This window comes from Coccomyxa subellipsoidea (assembly GCF_000258705.1).
Source record: "Coccomyxa subellipsoidea C-169, whole genome shotgun sequence".
Classification (NCBI taxonomy): Eukaryota; Viridiplantae; Chlorophyta; class Trebouxiophyceae; family Coccomyxaceae; genus Coccomyxa; species Coccomyxa subellipsoidea.
The window spans coordinates 1,619,593-1,637,876 of NW_005178034.1; the positions used below are offsets into that span (position 1 = coordinate 1,619,593).

The 18,284-nt window shown below is 52.2% G+C and overlaps 3 protein-coding genes across 3 annotated transcripts; 2 read left to right on the top strand and 1 right to left on the bottom strand.

The window, feature by feature from the left end:
• Positions 1-223: 223 nt before the first annotated feature.
• COCSUDRAFT_16047 (flagellar outer dynein arm intermediate chain 2) lies at positions 224-5,767 on the top strand (the record flags this gene model as incomplete). The annotated part of the gene is made up of 12 exons (XM_005647353.1): positions 224-301; positions 435-539; positions 653-766; positions 1,072-1,299; positions 1,727-1,879; positions 2,318-2,481; positions 2,892-3,098; positions 3,447-3,535; positions 3,872-4,040; positions 4,496-4,589; positions 4,793-4,939; positions 5,537-5,767. Coding segments are annotated over 12 exons (1,779 nt in total), but the record flags the coding sequence as incomplete, so codon positions are not given.
• An 806-nt stretch (positions 5,768-6,573) lies between these two features.
• COCSUDRAFT_63990 (pre-mRNA-splicing factor) lies at positions 6,574-10,762 on the bottom strand (the record flags this gene model as incomplete). Its single annotated transcript, XM_005647354.1, has 10 exons — positions 6,574-6,690; positions 6,942-7,061; positions 7,464-7,574; positions 7,898-8,053; positions 8,533-8,745; positions 9,182-9,448; positions 9,695-9,815; positions 9,963-10,135; positions 10,354-10,452; positions 10,658-10,762. 10 exons carry the CDS (start codon positions 10,760-10,762, stop codon positions 6,574-6,576), a joined length of 1,482 nt encoding a protein of 493 aa, XP_005647411.1.
• A 1,946-nt stretch (positions 10,763-12,708) lies between these two features.
• Positions 12,709-17,423, top strand: COCSUDRAFT_63991 (hypothetical protein; the record flags this gene model as incomplete). The annotated part of the gene is made up of 11 exons (XM_005647355.1): positions 12,709-12,719; positions 12,830-12,921; positions 13,038-13,222; positions 13,379-13,430; positions 13,698-13,733; positions 14,431-14,526; positions 14,939-15,187; positions 15,628-15,938; positions 16,231-16,519; positions 16,871-17,077; positions 17,401-17,423. The coding sequence occupies 11 exons, from the start codon at positions 12,709-12,711 to the stop codon at positions 17,421-17,423; spliced, it is 1,551 nt and encodes a 516-aa protein (XP_005647412.1).
• Between the last annotated feature and the right edge of the window lie 861 nt (positions 17,424-18,284).

Sequence of the window (18,284 nt, forward strand, 5' to 3'; positions counted from 1 at the left end):
ACTGGTTTAACATGTCATGGTCATTACAGATTCGTATTGTCGGGAACATATAGCATGAGGTGCACGATCCGTCGCCTCGCCATCGTAGATCCCTGCAACGGCTAGGTGGTGAAATCATGGAGGTATGTTCTGTACCTGATGTCTTTTCTCAAAGCTATCTTACAACAATTTTTCCCTGCAATCTTGTGCAACACGCGTATTGGTAAAATATGCGTCGTCTTTGCTGCAGATCAGCCATCAGTATGTCAAGCAGAGGAAGGACTTTGGGCGGCATCCTCGCTTCAACGATGAGGGAGCAGAGGTTCAATTCATTCTACTCTACATTCTTAACCTCCCGATCAGAGATCGTGACCATGAAGATTTGTTCCGCTTCTCCAAGGTTCCAGTGCAGTTTAAGTGCCTTGTTCTGACTGTTACCCAACGAATGTGATCAGATGCTGGCGGATATCAGACCCAACGAAGAGCATGCAAAGAATTTCGTGGTCAGGAAGACAATATCTACCTCGATACAAGTGGGACAACAGATGTCAGAGCACGAGGTACACAGCACACATTCTAGCCAAAACTTTGAGCCTGAGTGCCTGATTCTCTGCTGTAGCTTACACAAATCAACTGAAACTGAAATATCTATTGACGAATGGTATGCCTGCAGGTGAATACGGATCCTGTGGTTCTTGTAAACAGAGGGATCTTGCACACAGAGGGGGGCTGGCCCAAGGAGATAGACTGCACAGAGATCGAGCAGGTCATCAGGTATCGGAAAAAGGTGTGCTGCAATCTTGCTTCTGAAAGTCACAGCATCCAAATGACAGGGAGACTAACCCTAACTTTGTCCAAAACAACAAATGCTGTGAGCAACACAAGCTATGGCCCATCGACACTCTGCTCTCTCCAGCACACTTCCAGGAAGACTCAAATGGCCAACAAAAGGTACATAATTATCAGCATTGCGCAGAGGACCTGCAAGGAGTTAATGGAAATTAGATGCCCAGATGTTGCTTAATGTACCTACCCCCGAGGGACGGGTCACACATGAAAGCAACGGATTGAGAATTATGTGTTTCTTGGCAGGTGGAGAAAGATGAGCACTACATCCGGGCAGTGGTGGCGCTGTGCGCGGGAGCGGAGGAAGTGGTGAAGGAGAACAATGCGATAGACATCTACGAGCAGTACTGGGAGGGGGATGCCAAGTACAGCACCGAGGCAGCTGCCGCGCACACGCTGACTCAGCTTCTGGACCCCTCCTCCTCCCGCCAGGGGGCCCAGTACCTGTCCTGGCACCCTGACGGCTCCAGAAAGGTCACACCCCTTTCCTGCCCTCTAAGTATAGTTCTCATGGAAGTCTCCTGGGACTCTTATGAACACCAATTGATTTAGGATCACCTGCATCAGTGGACGTGGTCGCCTGTTGATGATGCCTTGCTTCAATTGCGAATTTGCAGACAGGCAGGCTCAGGAAAACTGCTCCTTTTAATCGGTGTCTGATAGTGCAACTTAGTTGTCTGACAATGAAAAATGTGCAGCACTCCTGGCACGCTGCATGCATGCTTTGCTGCAGGCAATTTGCCAGGAGTCGCGTCTGCTGTGAATCGAAGATCTCCTACACGAGCATAGAGATAGCACAGAACAGATAGTCTACAGGGCAGAGCGCTGCAGGTTGAGGCAGCATGTCTCGTCTCAACCCAGAGACTCATCGTGCTTACTTACTGAGTTACTACTGTGACAGGTGGCGGTGGCATACTCGGTGCTGCAGTTTCAGGCGGAGGGAGCGCCGTCGGACAGCTATGTGTGGGATCTGGGCAATCCGGCGCAGCCAGAGGCAGTACTGTCTCCTGCCAGCCCGCTCGTCTGCCTCAACTTCAACCTCAAGGACTCCAAGGTGGGGCAAGATTCTATTTACTTCCCCTGAGAAGCTAGCCTTCAAGAAACCAGCACGTGATCCACTGTACCCTAAGGCCAGTCTGACCTCTGTGTTGTGCATCGTATTACATGCATTACATCAGGTGTGCGAAGACAGGCCTGGTTCGGTCTAAGGGGCACTCAGTCACTTAATTTTTTAAAGACACGATATTATGTACATGCCGCCCCTTTATATCTGAGCTGGCATGCAAACCATTACTTTTTGGGTTTTCTGGCAGCCCTTTGCCGGTGCTGATTCCTTTGCGGCCCTTCACTCCTATCATTAGGCCTTGGGTGCTGTATACTACTTGTCGAAACCGGATCATGTTATGCCCTGATCACATGGTGCTGGTGTCTTCAGGGCATTTTACTTGATTCACTGCAGCACATGGGTGATGATACTCGCATGCGCGTGCAGGTGCTGGGAGCAGGGCAATACAACGGGCAGTTTGTTGTCTTTGATACTCGCCAGGGCAGCACGCCCGTCGATGCAACACCCATCGAGAAGAGCCACAGGCATGGCTCCTTCCCCTCTGATTGCCCTTTCTCCATGCAAGTGCATCTCCAGACCAGCAGAATATCGTAACGTATCCTTGCCACCAGAGAGAGCTGCTGCAGTGCAATCACCGAATGCAGGTTCTCAGCCATCCATGCAGCCAGCATGTCTCCATCCGTCAGTGCAGCGCTGACCCTTATATGCACCTCGCTTCACCTGGTCGCCTAAAACTGCTGAACACCAGAGATCCTTGGCACTGGCTCCTTGCAGAACCAGGGTCCAAAAATAAAATTCAGGTGTAGATTGAGAAGATGACCTTTTGCAACGCGCAGGGGCCCGATATGTCATTTTGCATGGCTGAAGGCCGCATGCCTGCCTGCAGAGTTGATCTCAAGTGCTCCTTAGCTCACTTAAGTCTCTGTACACCGGATGACAACTGTGCAACCATTCTTTGGTATCTTAAATTGTAAAGACCGGCAGGAAATTGTGCGCGCAGGGACCCGGTGTACGATTTCGCGTGGCTGCAGAGCAAGACGGGGACGGAGGCGATGAGCTGTTCCAGCGACGGCCGCGTGCTCTGGTGGGACAGCCGCCGGCTGGGGGAGCCGCGCGAAGAGCTGCCCCTGGCAGAACGCGGCGTTGCCTCCGGAGCCCTCTCCGGCGCCGTCTGCCTCGACTACAGCCCAGCCGCCGGACCCACCAAGTGCGCCGCGTTCCCTCCGCCTTCGCTAGGTGAAGACGAGGTTGGCCTGGGACTGGACTAATAGCAAGAAATTGCATGGCAAGGCCTAATGCAGACAGCTTGGGGAGCTTGCACACCACAGAAGGATTCTGCTCGTGCTTCTTATGGACAGGCAACCTAGCACATCCACCATGATTGACCACTGTGAGACAAGCTTCCCTGCTCCTGCCAGTACTGCAACGCATTTGTCTCTGGAGACTCTTGTTTCTTCCCCCGAGGCCCTCCCACTTTCCTTGGGGATGGCGGAGACACATTTTGGGGTTCTTACACCGGGTTTTACAGTTCGAGAATGACGTTTTCTGTGGGCAGATTCCTGGTGGGCACGGAGCCGGGCAACGTGCTGCTGTGCAACCGCAAGGCCAAGACCCCGGCAGACCGCGTCGGCGCATCATACTCAGGTGCACCACCGTTAGTCAGTCATGCACCACAAGGCCTTGGAGACCTAGCATAAAAACCACCATGGCTGACCACTCTTGAGGATACTTCTTTGCTGCAATTGAAATGCGTGCATATGTCTTCCTCTAAACTAACGCTGATCAGGGGTCCTATGTGTATTGCCAGACAAGCATTCCCCCGCGCATCCTGCAATGACGAAACGCACAGGATGGCTCACATATACCTGCGCCAAGATGCTAGCATGCACTCCGCCCTGTGCAAAATAGATCTCTGTACTACAACGTATTTAATTTGTTCTCTAATGCTTGATTTTGACCCCAGCGACCCCGTAAATGCAGGCCACCATGGGCCCGTATACGGTCTGGCACGCAGCCCGTTCTACCCCAAGATGTTTGCCAGCTGCGGTGACTGGACCGCGCGCGTGTGGAATGAGGATCTGCGCACGCCACTGATTACTACCGCTTACCACACCGCTCACCTCACCGCCGTCCGCTGGTCCCCCACCCGGTGCTGTCCCCTGCATGACACTATTATAGAGCTTTAGATGATACCAGTCTCAGTTACGACTGGTGGAGAACATGCAAGGACATGGAGCTTTGAAGGAAACCAAAGAAGTGCTGCTGGAACGCACCTAGCCTTGGAAGGTTAACAAGCCTGTAATAACAATTATAACCATGATTATAGGACAGCGAACCGAACTCAGAAAGCCATAGGGTAACCAGGCAGGCGTCTGCAGCCATATCTTCAGGACCAGTGGACATCTATTGTTTTGACTGTGTTGGTGCAATGATGGCGCATGAGCATGCATGCAGTAGTAGCACCATGTTGCTCATTCAGCCAGATGCAGTTGGTTTCATTTGCATGCGGATGTCATTTCCGCTCCTTCCCTGACAGTGTAGGCTTGGTGCCACTGTCTTGGATACGGTGCAGAGGTAGACTGCTGACTAGCTGTGTGTTTGCAGGCCGAGTGTGTTCTTCAGTGCGAGGGAGGATGGCGTTCTGGACGCATGGGACTACTACCTCAACAGCCAGACTGCTCCAGCCCTCTCTACCCAGGTCAATAGAACCTTCTATCACCATGATTAAGTTTTCTCCCAATAGCAGCAGGATGTCAGCGGGTGCATGACTAGCCTAAAGAAGTTCCTGAAAGCTCACCTCTGAAATTGTGCGCCACGGTGGGAGTCAGTGCATGGCAGGATGAGAAAAAATGCAACAAAGCTGAGGTGGCGGCTGACGGGGCGCTGATGTCATCGTGACAGGTGGCGGACTGCGCGCTGACGTCACTACGCGTGCATGAGGGAGGCGGCCTTGTGGCGGTCGGCTGCGCGGACGGCACAACTGCTGTGCTGCAGCTTAGCGCCTCTCTCATTGATCTTCAGCCCAGCGAGAAGACTGCCACCCTCGCGGTGACTGATATTCTGGAGACAGTGACCTGTCACCCACATCACATGCTTTGTTGCATCCTCCTCACGCATTGCGCAGCGTGAACGTATTATTATTATTATTATTTATTATTACACGCCTATCCAAGCCACAGTTGGCTTAGGTGCGTCGCAGCAGCGATTCTATGACAGCCTTCCAGCTCGGCCTATCTTGGCACCTTTTCCACCATGTCAGGGCCAGCCCAAGACTATCCAAGTCTTTCCTAACATATTCATTCCAGGACTTGATAGGCCTACCCCTTGTGAACGTATAGTACTGAAAAAGGCAGCACGCCGAGGGTGCGTAATGGAGAATGGCGCTTACACCAGAACCCGGCACAGGGACCAAATTTGGGGAAGGGAGTTTGCAGATCTCCTTAAATTGCCAGACGATAACATACTCAGCACCAGCAATGTTGTTGTGCCGAGGATCTTGACTCACTTCAAATGTTGTCGCACTGGTGGAGGAAGTGCAGAAGACCGTGCAAATTGGCATAAACACAAATCACATGTGCTGGACGCTTGCGGATCCTATTTCTGCAAGAACTTGAAAACACGTGACATTAATGTGGCTGTGCGCAGATGCTGGAGCGCGAGACGGCGCGCGAGAAGAACCTGGAGAAGGCCCAGAAGGAGGCCAAGATCCGCGCGCGCAAAGATGCCGTCGCGCAAGAGCCGGCTGCCGCCGCCGCCGCCGCTGCGGCCCCGGCCGATGCCGATGCCAACGACGCAGCCGCGGCCGGCGACGATGAGGATATCCTGCAGGTAATGATGGGGCGTCCCAATATTGCTGTCTTGCTTTACAATCGCTGACAGTCAGTTCTGCGGCTGTGACATCAGCACGGCTTGTGCGCTACATCCGTAATCATGCATGCAAGCTCCACATGGACTTGCACGACCACTCTGCAGTCAGGGCAGACGACTGAGCTAACACAATCAAAAGATTATTTTATTGCTTGGCCCACCTGTCTGACCCAGCTCAAAGGGTGTGTTTTGCTTTGGTGCAGCTGGAGAGGGAGTTCTTTGAGAGCGTCAAGTGAAAAAAGGTGGAGCTGCAAAAATGCTGGGTGCTGCACTTTGCAACTGCGACGTAAATCATGTAAGCAGGATAATTTCCAGGGCTGCCCAAAGTTGACGCACCATGTTTCAGTAAATGGCCAGCTGGGGAATTTACGCCCTTTCCCAGCATGGACAGATGAGGCCTCCTTCTAGCGTGATTTGGGCAGCAGTACCAGTATTGCATATGCGTCCACATGTGTGCTGTTCAGTGTAACAGTCAGCATTGTGGTGTTTTCCATATTCTTTACAGAACGGAGGGCAATAAATGGTTACACATAAAATGCAGCAACGCATTAGCACTCCTTATTGGGGCACATAAGAAGGCCCTTAACAACCTTAGCTCAGCACTCTATGATATTGCACCAACATCTCCTTCAGCGCACTACACAGGAAAGGACATATCTGACATTCGGGCACAAATCTCAACCAACATTCCTCACATGCATTCGAAGGATGTCTCACAGCTCTAGATTCACTTGCATAAGACTCGCACCACGTCAGCAAGGGGTGGTTGATCACAGAAACAATTTACAGAGGAAAACACATGGCAGCGACACTGGTCACAAGCCGGGAACCTTCTTGATTGACCTGAATCCCGAGTATTCTGAGAAGTAGGACTCTGTGCCGCTCCTCAGATCATCGTCCTTGGCTTGCACTGGGTTCACCAACTCCATTCCCTGCACCAGAGACAAAAATCTTTAGTACTGTAACCTTTTTGTGCTTCTGCTGGAACCATGCAACTTCTGCAACAACCGGCTGGACAGCTTTCTCAAGCAGCGGAATTCATCAAGCCTGATACCAATACCCATGTGGTTGCACCATAGCCTATTGCTGGGCTGATCGCTGTGCACAACAGAAACATAGACCAGCTTGTGGCTGACCGCATTGTCAAGATGTGAAAAAGGGGAATATGAGGTGGGGTGGTGACCTGGAGGGGCGTGAAAGCGACAGTGGATGAGAGGCCGTTGGTGGCCCCGCCGCTGCCGCCGAGCTTCTTGGCGTACTTCTTGGCCACCTTGGCCGACAGCTTCTGCTTCTGCGTCCGCGCCTGCGGCCAACACACCAAACCGTGAGCCGCATGCATGGGATGCGACAGGCAAATGGTGCATGGCTGAGTGTCAAGTTCGAAATGGGCTGACAGTTACAATTCTGATGGGTGTGCTGAGAAGGTAGCAGCTACTGCTTAGAGTTCTTCACAAATCCAGAACTTGTGACAAGCAGCGCATAGCACTCGAAAAACCAGGAGCTGCCTGAGAGTGTAGAATGCGCTGCACTCTCAGCTGTTCTTTTTGTTGTTCTTCCAGAAGCCCAGCATTGCAGTATGGGCTGCTTTGAGCGCCATAGCCCATGGAAGGCCATTACAACTTTGACAGGACACGAGGAGGAAAGTTCTCGCGCAGGCGAGCTGCAGATGGTTGGCTGACAGCATAAGGGCACTTTTGAGTGTTACCTGCGCCCTGAGCTGGCCGGAGCCCTCCTTGCCCAGCACTCCCAGGCCCACCACATCATCTCCATCCAGAAACTCCTCCTCAGGCTGGTTGAAGTTCACCCGGTTGGCTGCCTGCGCATATGTCATCAACTTACCAATTATCACTTATGCAGTCTCTGGTGAAGTAAGAGGGTGCTTGTGTGCATTTGTAAGTAGCAAGCCAGCTAAATGACCTTCCACAAGTGTCATCACACGCCTCAAGAGAGGAGAAAGGAACAGAAAGCATTGCTGAAATGCGCTTTGCACCGGGCTGAACTGGCTCTGCTGAACACAAGCATACCACATGCCAGCGCGGCAATAAAAGTCTTGGCACCCAAGTTCAAAATTCAGGGCAGCATGTGCTGTGCAGAGGCCCGTTTTATTCTCAGGGAGGGGTGGAAAGCAATCTTACGGACCTTTCTGACATCGGTGAGGCCGTAGCGCTCCTTGTACTTGCGCGCGCGACGGCCGCCGCGGCGCTTCTTGGGTTCCATGTCGGGCACGGGCAGCACACGCGTCTGCTTTGCCTGTGGCGGCTCCTGCCATTTAGCCACCTTCTTCTGCATCTCCTCCTGCGCGCCAACCAGCCATGATGTGAAAATCCCATCACCTCACATCGGAGCTTTCGAAGCCCTTCTGATTCTGGATTGAAGGAAATAGAGCTAAGAAGGGAAGCAGGCCTTGCTTTCTTGGAGTGTAGCGAAGATGAATCGACAATCCCCGCTTGTTATCCTCACCCCGCTTGCACATGCAGACTTCTATCCTCTATGCTCACTTTTGTTCAGACAACCCGCCATTACTCCCTCCTGCTGGGCCAACCTCAACACAGCCGATGCAGGGCAATTGAACAAAATGCAACCCTAAAGAAGTCGCTGACACATAGCAGAGTCACTTGGCATTCCAGCGGCTGACACCAGCTTCCTGTGGGCCAGTTGTCTGGAGTTTTCCTCCACAATCAGACAGCATGCAATCAAGTGACGCCTGAAGTTTGCGTCTGCATGAGTGTGTGGGCGCTGATAAACCCACGAAACACAAAGCTAAAGATTCGCACCTTCATGGCGGCGCCAGCGGAGCCGGTGGGGTCCTGGCCGTAGGCGTCGATGCGCGCGAGCAGCGTGCATTTCGCACCGACCATGCGCGCAGCCTTGCCTCGCAGCGCGGGGGGTGTGTTCTGGATCACCTCGCAGCCGTACACAAATCCCTGATGCAGCGCCTGCGTGGCCGAGCTGAAGCCCGACAGGTGCTTCCTCTTCGCGCCCAGCACCTGTATGTGCGGGAACACCTCTTAAGATGTGCCATACCAAAGTCCACAAACCCATAAACGGCCAGGGGCCGGGCATCGACGTGAGGATGTGCACGATGGCGGTCTACCCCAACAGCATGGGCCTTTCTTATCAATGCACAGCACACAAACTCAGCGGGAGGATGACGATTGGAGAACTCCTGTGCGGTGGCAGTCATCTGCGCCCGACGACAGGATCACAGCTGTTTAGATTGAGCTTGCAACCAGCAGGGTGCTTCAAGTCCCCTATTCTGCATCAGGCATTCAACTGCCTTGAACTCGAGGAAGCAAATCTCCTCGCTGGCAGCTTGTTGAGCCGCAGCAGGCAACTCTGCGGAGCCTTTTTCCCCAAGGCGCAGTGGTCTTGTCATGGTGCAAAGATGTGGCATAAGCAAGATGAGGCCGTGTTAGGGCGCACCTGCACGTTACAGGCGGGCATCTTGGAGAGGGAGGTGAGACCGCCGGCCACGCCCATGAGCTTGGCAGCGATCTCCGTACCGACGGCGGCCGACAGGTTGGGCGCAATGTGGTGCATCTTGAGCTGCACCAGGCGCAGGATGTCCGCCTTGTCAGCGTCCAGCTGGAGCGCCATGTCAGCCGCGCCCAGCATGCGGTTCAAATTTTCCTCCGACAGCTGCTTCCCGGACGTCGTGGACGCCGTTACGGACACCACCATGACCGTCGCCTGCAAGCATGTGCGTGCACATGAACCCCCGCTGATGTCACCAACATCGAGTTGGGAGTTCACATGTTTAACAACAGGCAAACATGCGCTTTTCCCAATTGCTCTGGGGAGACGGCGGATTGTCCTTTAACAGGATGTTCTGCCCCTAAAAAAGAGTGTTACTTGTTGCATCAGTTTTATGGAGCCAGCATCAGTGTCAGTGCTGCAGCGAAGGTCATGTGAAAATGTGCAGGGAGGACTGCTCACCTGCGGCAGGATGTCTTCCAGGTCGATGAGGGTCATGTCCATCTCATTGCCAATCTTCTTCACAACGCGCGCATAGTCCATCGGGTGATGCACCAGGCTTTCCAGCTCTGGGAACTTTGACCTGCGCACATTCAGAGTAACTCCTAATTATGCATGGACTGATGCCACTTCATACATCCCTGCACAGCAGCTCTGAAGGACACCCAAAAGAACCCAGAACTGGGAGATCTGTTCAAAATCAAGCTTCGCATCTCAGGAGGCAGCAGACCTGTACTTATCTCGCATGAAGTTGTGCACAACGGCTATTTCGTTGTCAATGTCCACTGCAAGCTGGTTGCAGTCCACCAAAAGTCTGTAGGTTGGCCCCTCTTCTGAAGGCCCTGTCCATACTGCGTCCGACTCATCCATCTCTCCTCCTTTTTCCAACGCACTCCTCACTTGCTGCACCAGCAGCAAGTTAAGTCTTAGTCAGCAGCCACAAGCTTACATACAGTAACGTTGCTGGAGGCCAGCACACCTGCCTGCAGCAGCTCTCACTTTTCAGGGAATGGTTGCAAAATAATTCATCCTGCTAAGATGTGTTATCTTTGCGTAGTGCTAGGCACAAGGGCTACAAGTGAAGCATTAGGTGAGTACTATTTCTCAATGCAAAAGCGTACCTGCATGATCGTGTTGTACCGATCGCCAGATTGCAGGCGGGCCACAGCTTCGAGATCGTCATAATTTAACGCCTCGATGTCGTCATTTTCCTCGTCCATCTGCGTAGGCAAAGTGAATTGTTCTGCTTCAGCCATCGCAACCTATCTCATTGAGGGCGTCTCCGCAAAGTGGCATTTTTCGGCATGCCATCATGCAACACAGTTTCATGCAACCGTGAGCAAGGCGTGAAGGGGCATGGGCGAGCTTCTCGGTCAGAGAGATCCTGCAGCTGCTGTTGATTGTTTCAAGTGTTCTGTTGCTTACCTCCACATTCTCGTTGTTTTCCGGCTCTGCATCTTCCCTTTCGTCCGCACTAGCATCTGAGAGATCGTCAAGATCTGCAAGAAACGACTCTGCAAGTGTGGCCATCTTGAGCCTAGTAGATGTTTATATTTTGGGACAAAAGGATGTGAACCTTAAAAGCAACAGATACCGCGTGAATGCTTCCCAACAATAGAATGGCTTCAAGTAGAAGAAAGTTCTTTTGTATTATGCCAGACCTCCTTGGAAGGTAGCTTGAGCCAAGGGATGACTGGACCACAAGGGGTGACATGACATTAAAGGTGGCAATGCCAAATATTGCATTCCTCCAAAAATGTGCATTTCATTCTCATCTCTTGCTGGCAGGCAAAAATGTACGGTTGTTTCTTCTGTGGAGGCCACCGCTTGACTGTCAGCATCAGCACGCATTCCATGAAATCTGGATCACACTCTCTCCTGCATGCAGCTAGTGCACACATGTGGTATTGTTGCATCCTCAAGCTTGCTGGTGCCTGAACAAGCACAATCCAATGATCAGTTGAACAATCCCTTCCGCGCCCTCCCACTCTAAGCTCCTCCAGCACCATTTATGCGCGACACAGAGGGAGGCCCAATGTCGGTACCAAACTTGATTTCAAATGCAGCCCGAGCGGTTTTGTATTCCCAATCTGTGGCTGCACTGCGCATGCGACATGCTTGACAACCCGCCCATGCAAGCGTCTTGCTCGGCTCCATGCCCTGCAGCTGCTCTGCTGTATTCCTCATGGACCACCGGTGTACCGGGGACCCGCTCACTGTGCATTCACTCGATCTGCATATACGTCAGCATTGATGACTCATCAATGATGCTAGTGGTGTTCTGCCCAGACCACAGGCTACCCCTACAGCCAGCTGGTCTAGGCATATGCCGGCAACGTTGTGCGGGCACATCTCACAGCAGAATTCAAACTGACAGCTGTGCAGAGCCCAGCTCTGCAGAGCCTGGGATCCTGCATGCATATGAGACTCCCAACGCTTCTCGTGCAAGTAGATTCTCAAAGCCTCAATTCCAAGCATATAGTGCATGTGGAGGGTGAGCGCACCTTGACTGAGCATGCACTCTGGTCCGGACCGGGAAGGGGTATAAGCGAACAGTGGGTCCACCTGTGGACTTGCAGTTCGGGCCGCCGGTGATGTGGCGACGCTGACGGGGCGACTAGCGTGGTGCCCCTGTCCTCGTCAACCTTCACTGCAGCTTCAAGAGCTTGCCAGCTGGCGGAAGGAATGCCTATGGCAAAACCCCTGCAATATGTAGCCTCGTTGTATCCTCCTGAAGGAGTACCGACAGGCCCCCTAGGGGACTCTAAAACAATTGATTTATTTACCCTGATACCGACCTGTCGCTCAAATTAGATTATGATATTCTGCTGATGTCACCATTTAAAACTCGCTGGATCCCAACTTGAGGATTTCCGAGGACATCAAAAATAACATGAAACTGTGAATCACCACCATGCTTGTGAAGAATATACAGTCCCCTGCAGGTTTGCTGCTGCGGCCCTGGGGTCATTTTACAATTTTGCATCAAAAGAATGGCGTCGCTGTCTGTATACGAAACGCCGGCGTCAGTGTGAAGCACGGCCTGCACAAGAAGTACTCATCCGGGGCGGTGAGTGCATGCATGCCATACAGTGTATATGGTGAGTGAGTGATAGGCTGCAGACTAATGAAGGCCCCGCAGATGTGGCTGCAGACGCCCTGCGTGTATGCCCTATGGCCTCTGGCTTTGGATTTGCCGACCTGTAATAATAATAATAATTATGGCTCGTCAAGAGTCCACCTCGGACACATTATGACTACAGAAATCAAATGCAAGATTTGGGTATGCGCGAAGTTCGACGGCGCTTATTTCAAGCACAAATCGTCAAGTGACAGCGTCGGTGTCATAGCGGTTGCCAACCGCCGGTTGGGGACATCCCTAGAATCTGGCGAGAGACGATAACTCTCTCTTGCTCACTGTGGCTTTCTGCGCGAAGAAAGGGGGCGTCTTTGGTGTCCCTGAAGACACCCTTCCTATGTTTCACAGGTAGGCTGTTGCGTCCTATTCAGCACACAGACACTTCTCTTCTGCATTCTTACGAGATACAACAAATAATACATATGCGATATACTTTTGCGCAGAGTTTCGTCCCGCAGGCCGGTGTCTGTGCGCTCAGTGCTCTTTGCACTGACGCAGTGGTGGATTCTCTTTCCGGGTCTTGCGGAAAAGGTCATCGCGCAGGATAAAGGTGGGCCACCCTGTGTAGCTTCAGGAATAATAAAATTTTTCGTTAATGCTTAGTTTATGGATGCCAATGGCGCAGTGGTGTTGGGCCGTTGTGACACACGTAACCGTGCTTGACAGGCTTCCAAGCAAGGGGCCCGGACTTCACCAGACTTGCAGGGCTCGCCATCAATCAGCTGCAGAATGAAACCGTTCTGATATCGGACACTGTGCTACCTGCTTCAAAGCAGGAGCTGAAGAAGGCCAGCGCAGTACAGCAAGCCCAGATAGATGCCCTCAAGTTGCAGCTGTCTGCAAATCAGCCGGTGAGCTTTACGACGGCCAGGAATACTTCAGCAAATCATAAAATACTTCTCGCGTAATTTCTACGAGCCCTTGACTTGCAACAATGTTGTGCACCTGCCTGTCACAGTTGGAACTCAGGTTCAAAACTCGCACCCACACCATGTGCCATGCTACAGGGCCCTACTGGTGCCACCGGCCCTCAAGGACCTACCGGCATGGGAGATGCAGGTCTGCAATGATCCTGACTGTCCAGCACTGCTCCTCCAATCTCCTATAACTTCCGAAAACTATAAGAAGCCTCAACATTTTACTTGAGAACCTGCCGTCCCTGCTTTGGGGGGCTGTGATTAAGCAATGGAATAGTTACAGCCATGTGAAATACGACCTATCTTCCAGGTGCTGTTGACTCCTGTGATGAGGGGTTTCCACAGGGTTGCACAAGACATGCACTTCCCCTTGGCGTGGTCTGCTGATCTGTGGTGCTGTGTTGGTCAGGCGCCAGTGGTGGACCCGGACAGCCGGGCTCAACAGGTATGTCAGCCTTTGTTTCCCCACAGCTGTGCTGCAGACGACTGGAAATGGCTGCAAATGGAGACTATATCGCATTTGACGACATGCCTGAGTCTCTGTTTTCTGCCGCAGTGCATGTGAATGTGCTCTTTTCCTTGTGCTCCCTGGTACCTGGTTTCTTCTTTATTTTTGATTTGGGCAGGCCATATTGCAAGGACGCAATTCGTCGGCATCACAAGGTAATGGGCACAATCATGAAATTCAGGCCCCTTAGTTGAGCACGCTCCTTGACAGGGCCCACCAAGTCCCCAATTATCATAGCTTTCGGGGGACAATCATTTTGGTTCCTGCTGTTCGTTTTTAACCCTTCTTCAAATGCGCTAATGACAGCCGGAAACCCCACTCTGGCACTTGCCTCTCACAGGTTGTCCACTTGACCATCGGGTATTCAAGTGCCGCCATCTGCAATTCATCAGGAACATACATATGCTTCCCTTTTCTAGCATGCGGCAAGCTATTTGGCAGGATGATCTTGTTGTGTCGCCAAATCTCAAATTTTCTCCAACTCTTACAATTTTGACGCACATATTTTACTTTCAATAAGCTATCTTAGAGGGTTTGGATGTCATGCTGGGCGCTGACTCAGAGTCCAGCATCGGATCAGCCCTAACTTGGCTGGAAGCGATGTAACTTGACTGAGTGGCTGACTCAACTGCAGGTGCTGACGGCCAGGGCTTCACCGGCGCAACTGGTGCCAAGGGTGATAAGGGTGACAATGGTGACACTGGCTCAGATGGAGCCACAGGCCCCGCAGGTGATGAACTCTTTCCTAAATGCAGATTTTTCAGGTGTGCTGGCTTCGCACATCATTGATCAAGGGCCGCCCCCCACACTAAAAGGGCTCATCAAACCCAGCGCTTGAAGTGCTTGACATTGCACGCATTGATGGCTTGAGCCGTTACTTAAGCAGTTTTAATCATGGCCCCGGCTCGCGGGGGGCGCTGCAAATTCTGAGCACCGTGCCCACGGTGACGTTTGTCTTGCTTGGTTTTTGACGTGTCTAGCAAGGGGCAGGGTTTTGGGCAGCCTTTCGTGCAAGCTTGTCTGCACACGCATCTTGCCCCTGGCAGGACAAGCGTCCGAGAAAAACAACGTTTGATCATGGACGCCATGCAGGCATGAGCTCTTTAGTGCCTGGCTGAAACTATGCGTTGCATGGCATGCAGGCGGCACCGGCGCAAACGGCGCTACCGGGAATGACGGCAACACCGGCGCTACCGGCAAGGATGGTGTGACTGGTGCAATTGGCAGGGACGGCAACACAGGCGCAACCGGTAAAGATGGCAACACTGGCGCTACCGGCGACGGTGTGACTGGTGCAACCGGCAGAGACGGCAACACAGGCGCAACCGGCAAAGATGGCAACGCCGGCGCTACTGGGAAAGACGGCAACACAGGCAACACCGGCGCCATGGGTAGCTCTCACATTTAACACCCTGCCTAGTTTCCTTGAGACGAGATTAATCCAGAAAGTTTTGCGGCTGGATAAATTTGTAAGCCTCTGGCAGCTGCCAATTGCGGATGACATGCACAGGAGCATAGATGCACTGAGACACACACATGGGCTTATGTTTCCCCCCCTTTAACCTGGGGGTTTTTGAACATGGTTCTATAGTGCAAGGGGTACTAAAGACTCCCCTTAGAGTCTGTAGTACCCCCTGAATAGTGCAGGGAAGGGGTCGTTAAAGTAAAGAGTATTTTAAAGGGAATGGAATAACCATACTGGGGAGAGCCTGCATTAAGATTTATTATAATTTAGGGCTGGGGGGCAATGAAGTGTCGAAGATGATTGAAAATAAGAGTGAAGAGGAAGAGTGACGGGAGACGATACACGAAAATTCGCTGCGGGGCGCAGGCACCCCAGGCACCCCAGGCACCGGGGGCATGACTGCTCCCGGGGACTTCACCGTCTTGAATAACCTCGACGTGAAAGGCAACACCATCTTGGAGAACACCTTGACCGTTGCAACAACCTCGCAGTTCCAAGGGACAGCAAACTTCCAAGGGACATCGCAGTTCCAAGGGACAGCAAACTTTGGCAACATCATCAGCTCCAACCCCTCAAGCCGCATCGCTTTTGGCACCTCCAACTTGGACGTGAACGGCGCCTTTCTGACGGTTGTGGGCGGCGGTGGCGGCGCCTACGCGCTGAATGCAATCGGCAGAGTATGTTCTCTCTGCAGTATAGAACATCAGCTTGCTCTGTGTCAGGTGATGCATGCAGTAAATTGCGAGTCCCAACCTTTGCACATCCTCTGTGCATTTAAATCGTCAGCTGTCTATGCGCCAGGTGATGCATGCCGCAAATTGTGGTTTTTACCCCACTGCACCTTCTCTGTGCCGTATAATTTACGGTATTAGCTCTCTCTGTGTCGGGTAATGTTCTGTGCAGACATGCAGTAACAAGTACCCCTGCCTCGGAGGTCATCTATTGGCTGAAGTCCAGAAAATTGTACAGGTCACGCTTGGCAGCAACACATCGCCCATGACTGTCAACCCCGACGGCTCCGTGATTATCGCGAGCCAGAATGTCAACAGCCCGGCGCTGCTAGTTGCCGGCTCGACCTATCTCGGCCTGCTCGCCAACAGCCAAGTCGCCGTCGGGACAGCCTCCCCCGTGGCCGGCTGCGCGCTCACAGTTGCCGGCACGCTCACAGCCGGGATCATCCAAGCGACTGTCGGCCTCTCGACTGTGCCGCTCATCTATCAATTCCCTGTTAATGGGGGCCAGATAAGCCCTCCCCCAGGTGGGTGTCTCTTCCAGCATGGGAGGAGCTCAGAGACACACTGTGTTGAACAACGTATGCTAAGCACCTTTTGTTCTCTTGCCGCCGTGCAAAAAGTGTCTGTCTTCAAGATCGGAGGCTCGCATGCAAGCCCTGAAGTTCTCGATATGCGGGCATGCACTTTCTCTTGTCATACTGCAGAAAACAGTACTTTTGTCCCTGACTATGTGCTTGAAGGCCCATAATTCTGTCACCGGAGAAGACAACATCTGGCTGGCTGCATTCATGCTCTCTTGCCAATATGCCTGAATATGCATGTTTAAGGTCCCTGGAACGCCCCCTGCTTGAGCATACGCTCTTGTTGTGTTGCAGGGACTGCCATTTTTTATGCCTTCTTTGCTGGGAGCGGGGCAGGGACCGTCAATCTGCCGGCACCCGCGCCACAGACAAATACAAACATTGGGCAGACCTTTCTCATCATAATCGCCCCCCCAACTGACCCCTCAAATGATCTGCTCATATTTTGCCCCCAAGGCATTACTTGCGATATCAACGGAGAGCCCGGTTTCATCACCGCCAGTGTGCTAAACTGTCCAAGTTCTGCTTCAACCGTGCTGTGCACCGGCGTCGGCACCAATATTGGCATTAATGCTTACACCTGCACGCGCACTTCTTGTGGTGGCACCGCAACCATCTAAATGGCGGCAGAGTAGCACGGGCGACTTCAGGTCATCTGGGCCAGTAGTGCTGATAAGCACATGCGCTGCCCAACTGCTGCGCTGTGCCACCGGTTCCTTCCGTGCCCTCAATGCGCAGAGTGCATAAATCAACAGCGCGGGGCGGCCCTGAATAATACCTTTTTGGTGGCTGCCTTTCAAAGAAAGATTCATGGAATGGTTCAGGAGGAGTCGGGGGTCACTGGTAATTGTTTTGTTTCGGTGAGATCAGAACCTGAGCCACTGTGCCTGAACGGGGTGCATGGATGGAAGTCTTTGCATGGCTGCCTTGACCAAACTTGCATGCAATGGTTGCACAGAATTCAGCAGACTTTTGTGGCAGGTGCGCTCGCAACCGGATCATTGGTCTGCACCCACAGTGTCAACCCTGCACATTTTATTTCAGGAGTGCTCGAGAGGCCTAGGCTAGTAGGGACTAATTACTTGAATTATCGAAGGCCTAAATGGTGCAATTTCATTTACCGATACTGCAGTTCAGCCCTTTCAGCATATGATTGGTAAGATTTTGGGTGTACATATTTGAAGCTTAAAGGTGCATGGGAATAAGAAGATGGCTCAACATGAGGCGGCTTAAGGATTGTCATTGGATCTTGTGTGACCCTGGGTTCTTGTTTTCAAATAATCATTTAAATTGTGCATATGCATAATTCAAATGAGAGCGGCAAAGCAAGCATGCTTTGCCGCTCTGGTACTTTATCTGGTACTTGATACTTAATATTAGGCAAATATTTATATATTCTGAGAAATTTTGCTGTGTTTGCTAAAGTAGCTACTGCGCTGTGGGGCTGACATCATGATAATGGATGCACTCACAGGCGCGCAAAATTTTCAGGCTAATTATTACTACACTGAGTGATGGGTTATAATGGACTGCCCAGTAATGGCCGCATGCGGGCTTGGTTTACTGTATCACTATGCAGTTGTACATGAGAGATGTAATCACCCCCTGGTACACGATGGGAAATTTTGCGCTACAGCTGGCTTTGCCATATTGTGCTTGCCCTGGGATTTAGGGCAAGCCAAAGAGCGCAGAGTTTTTTTTATCTCCC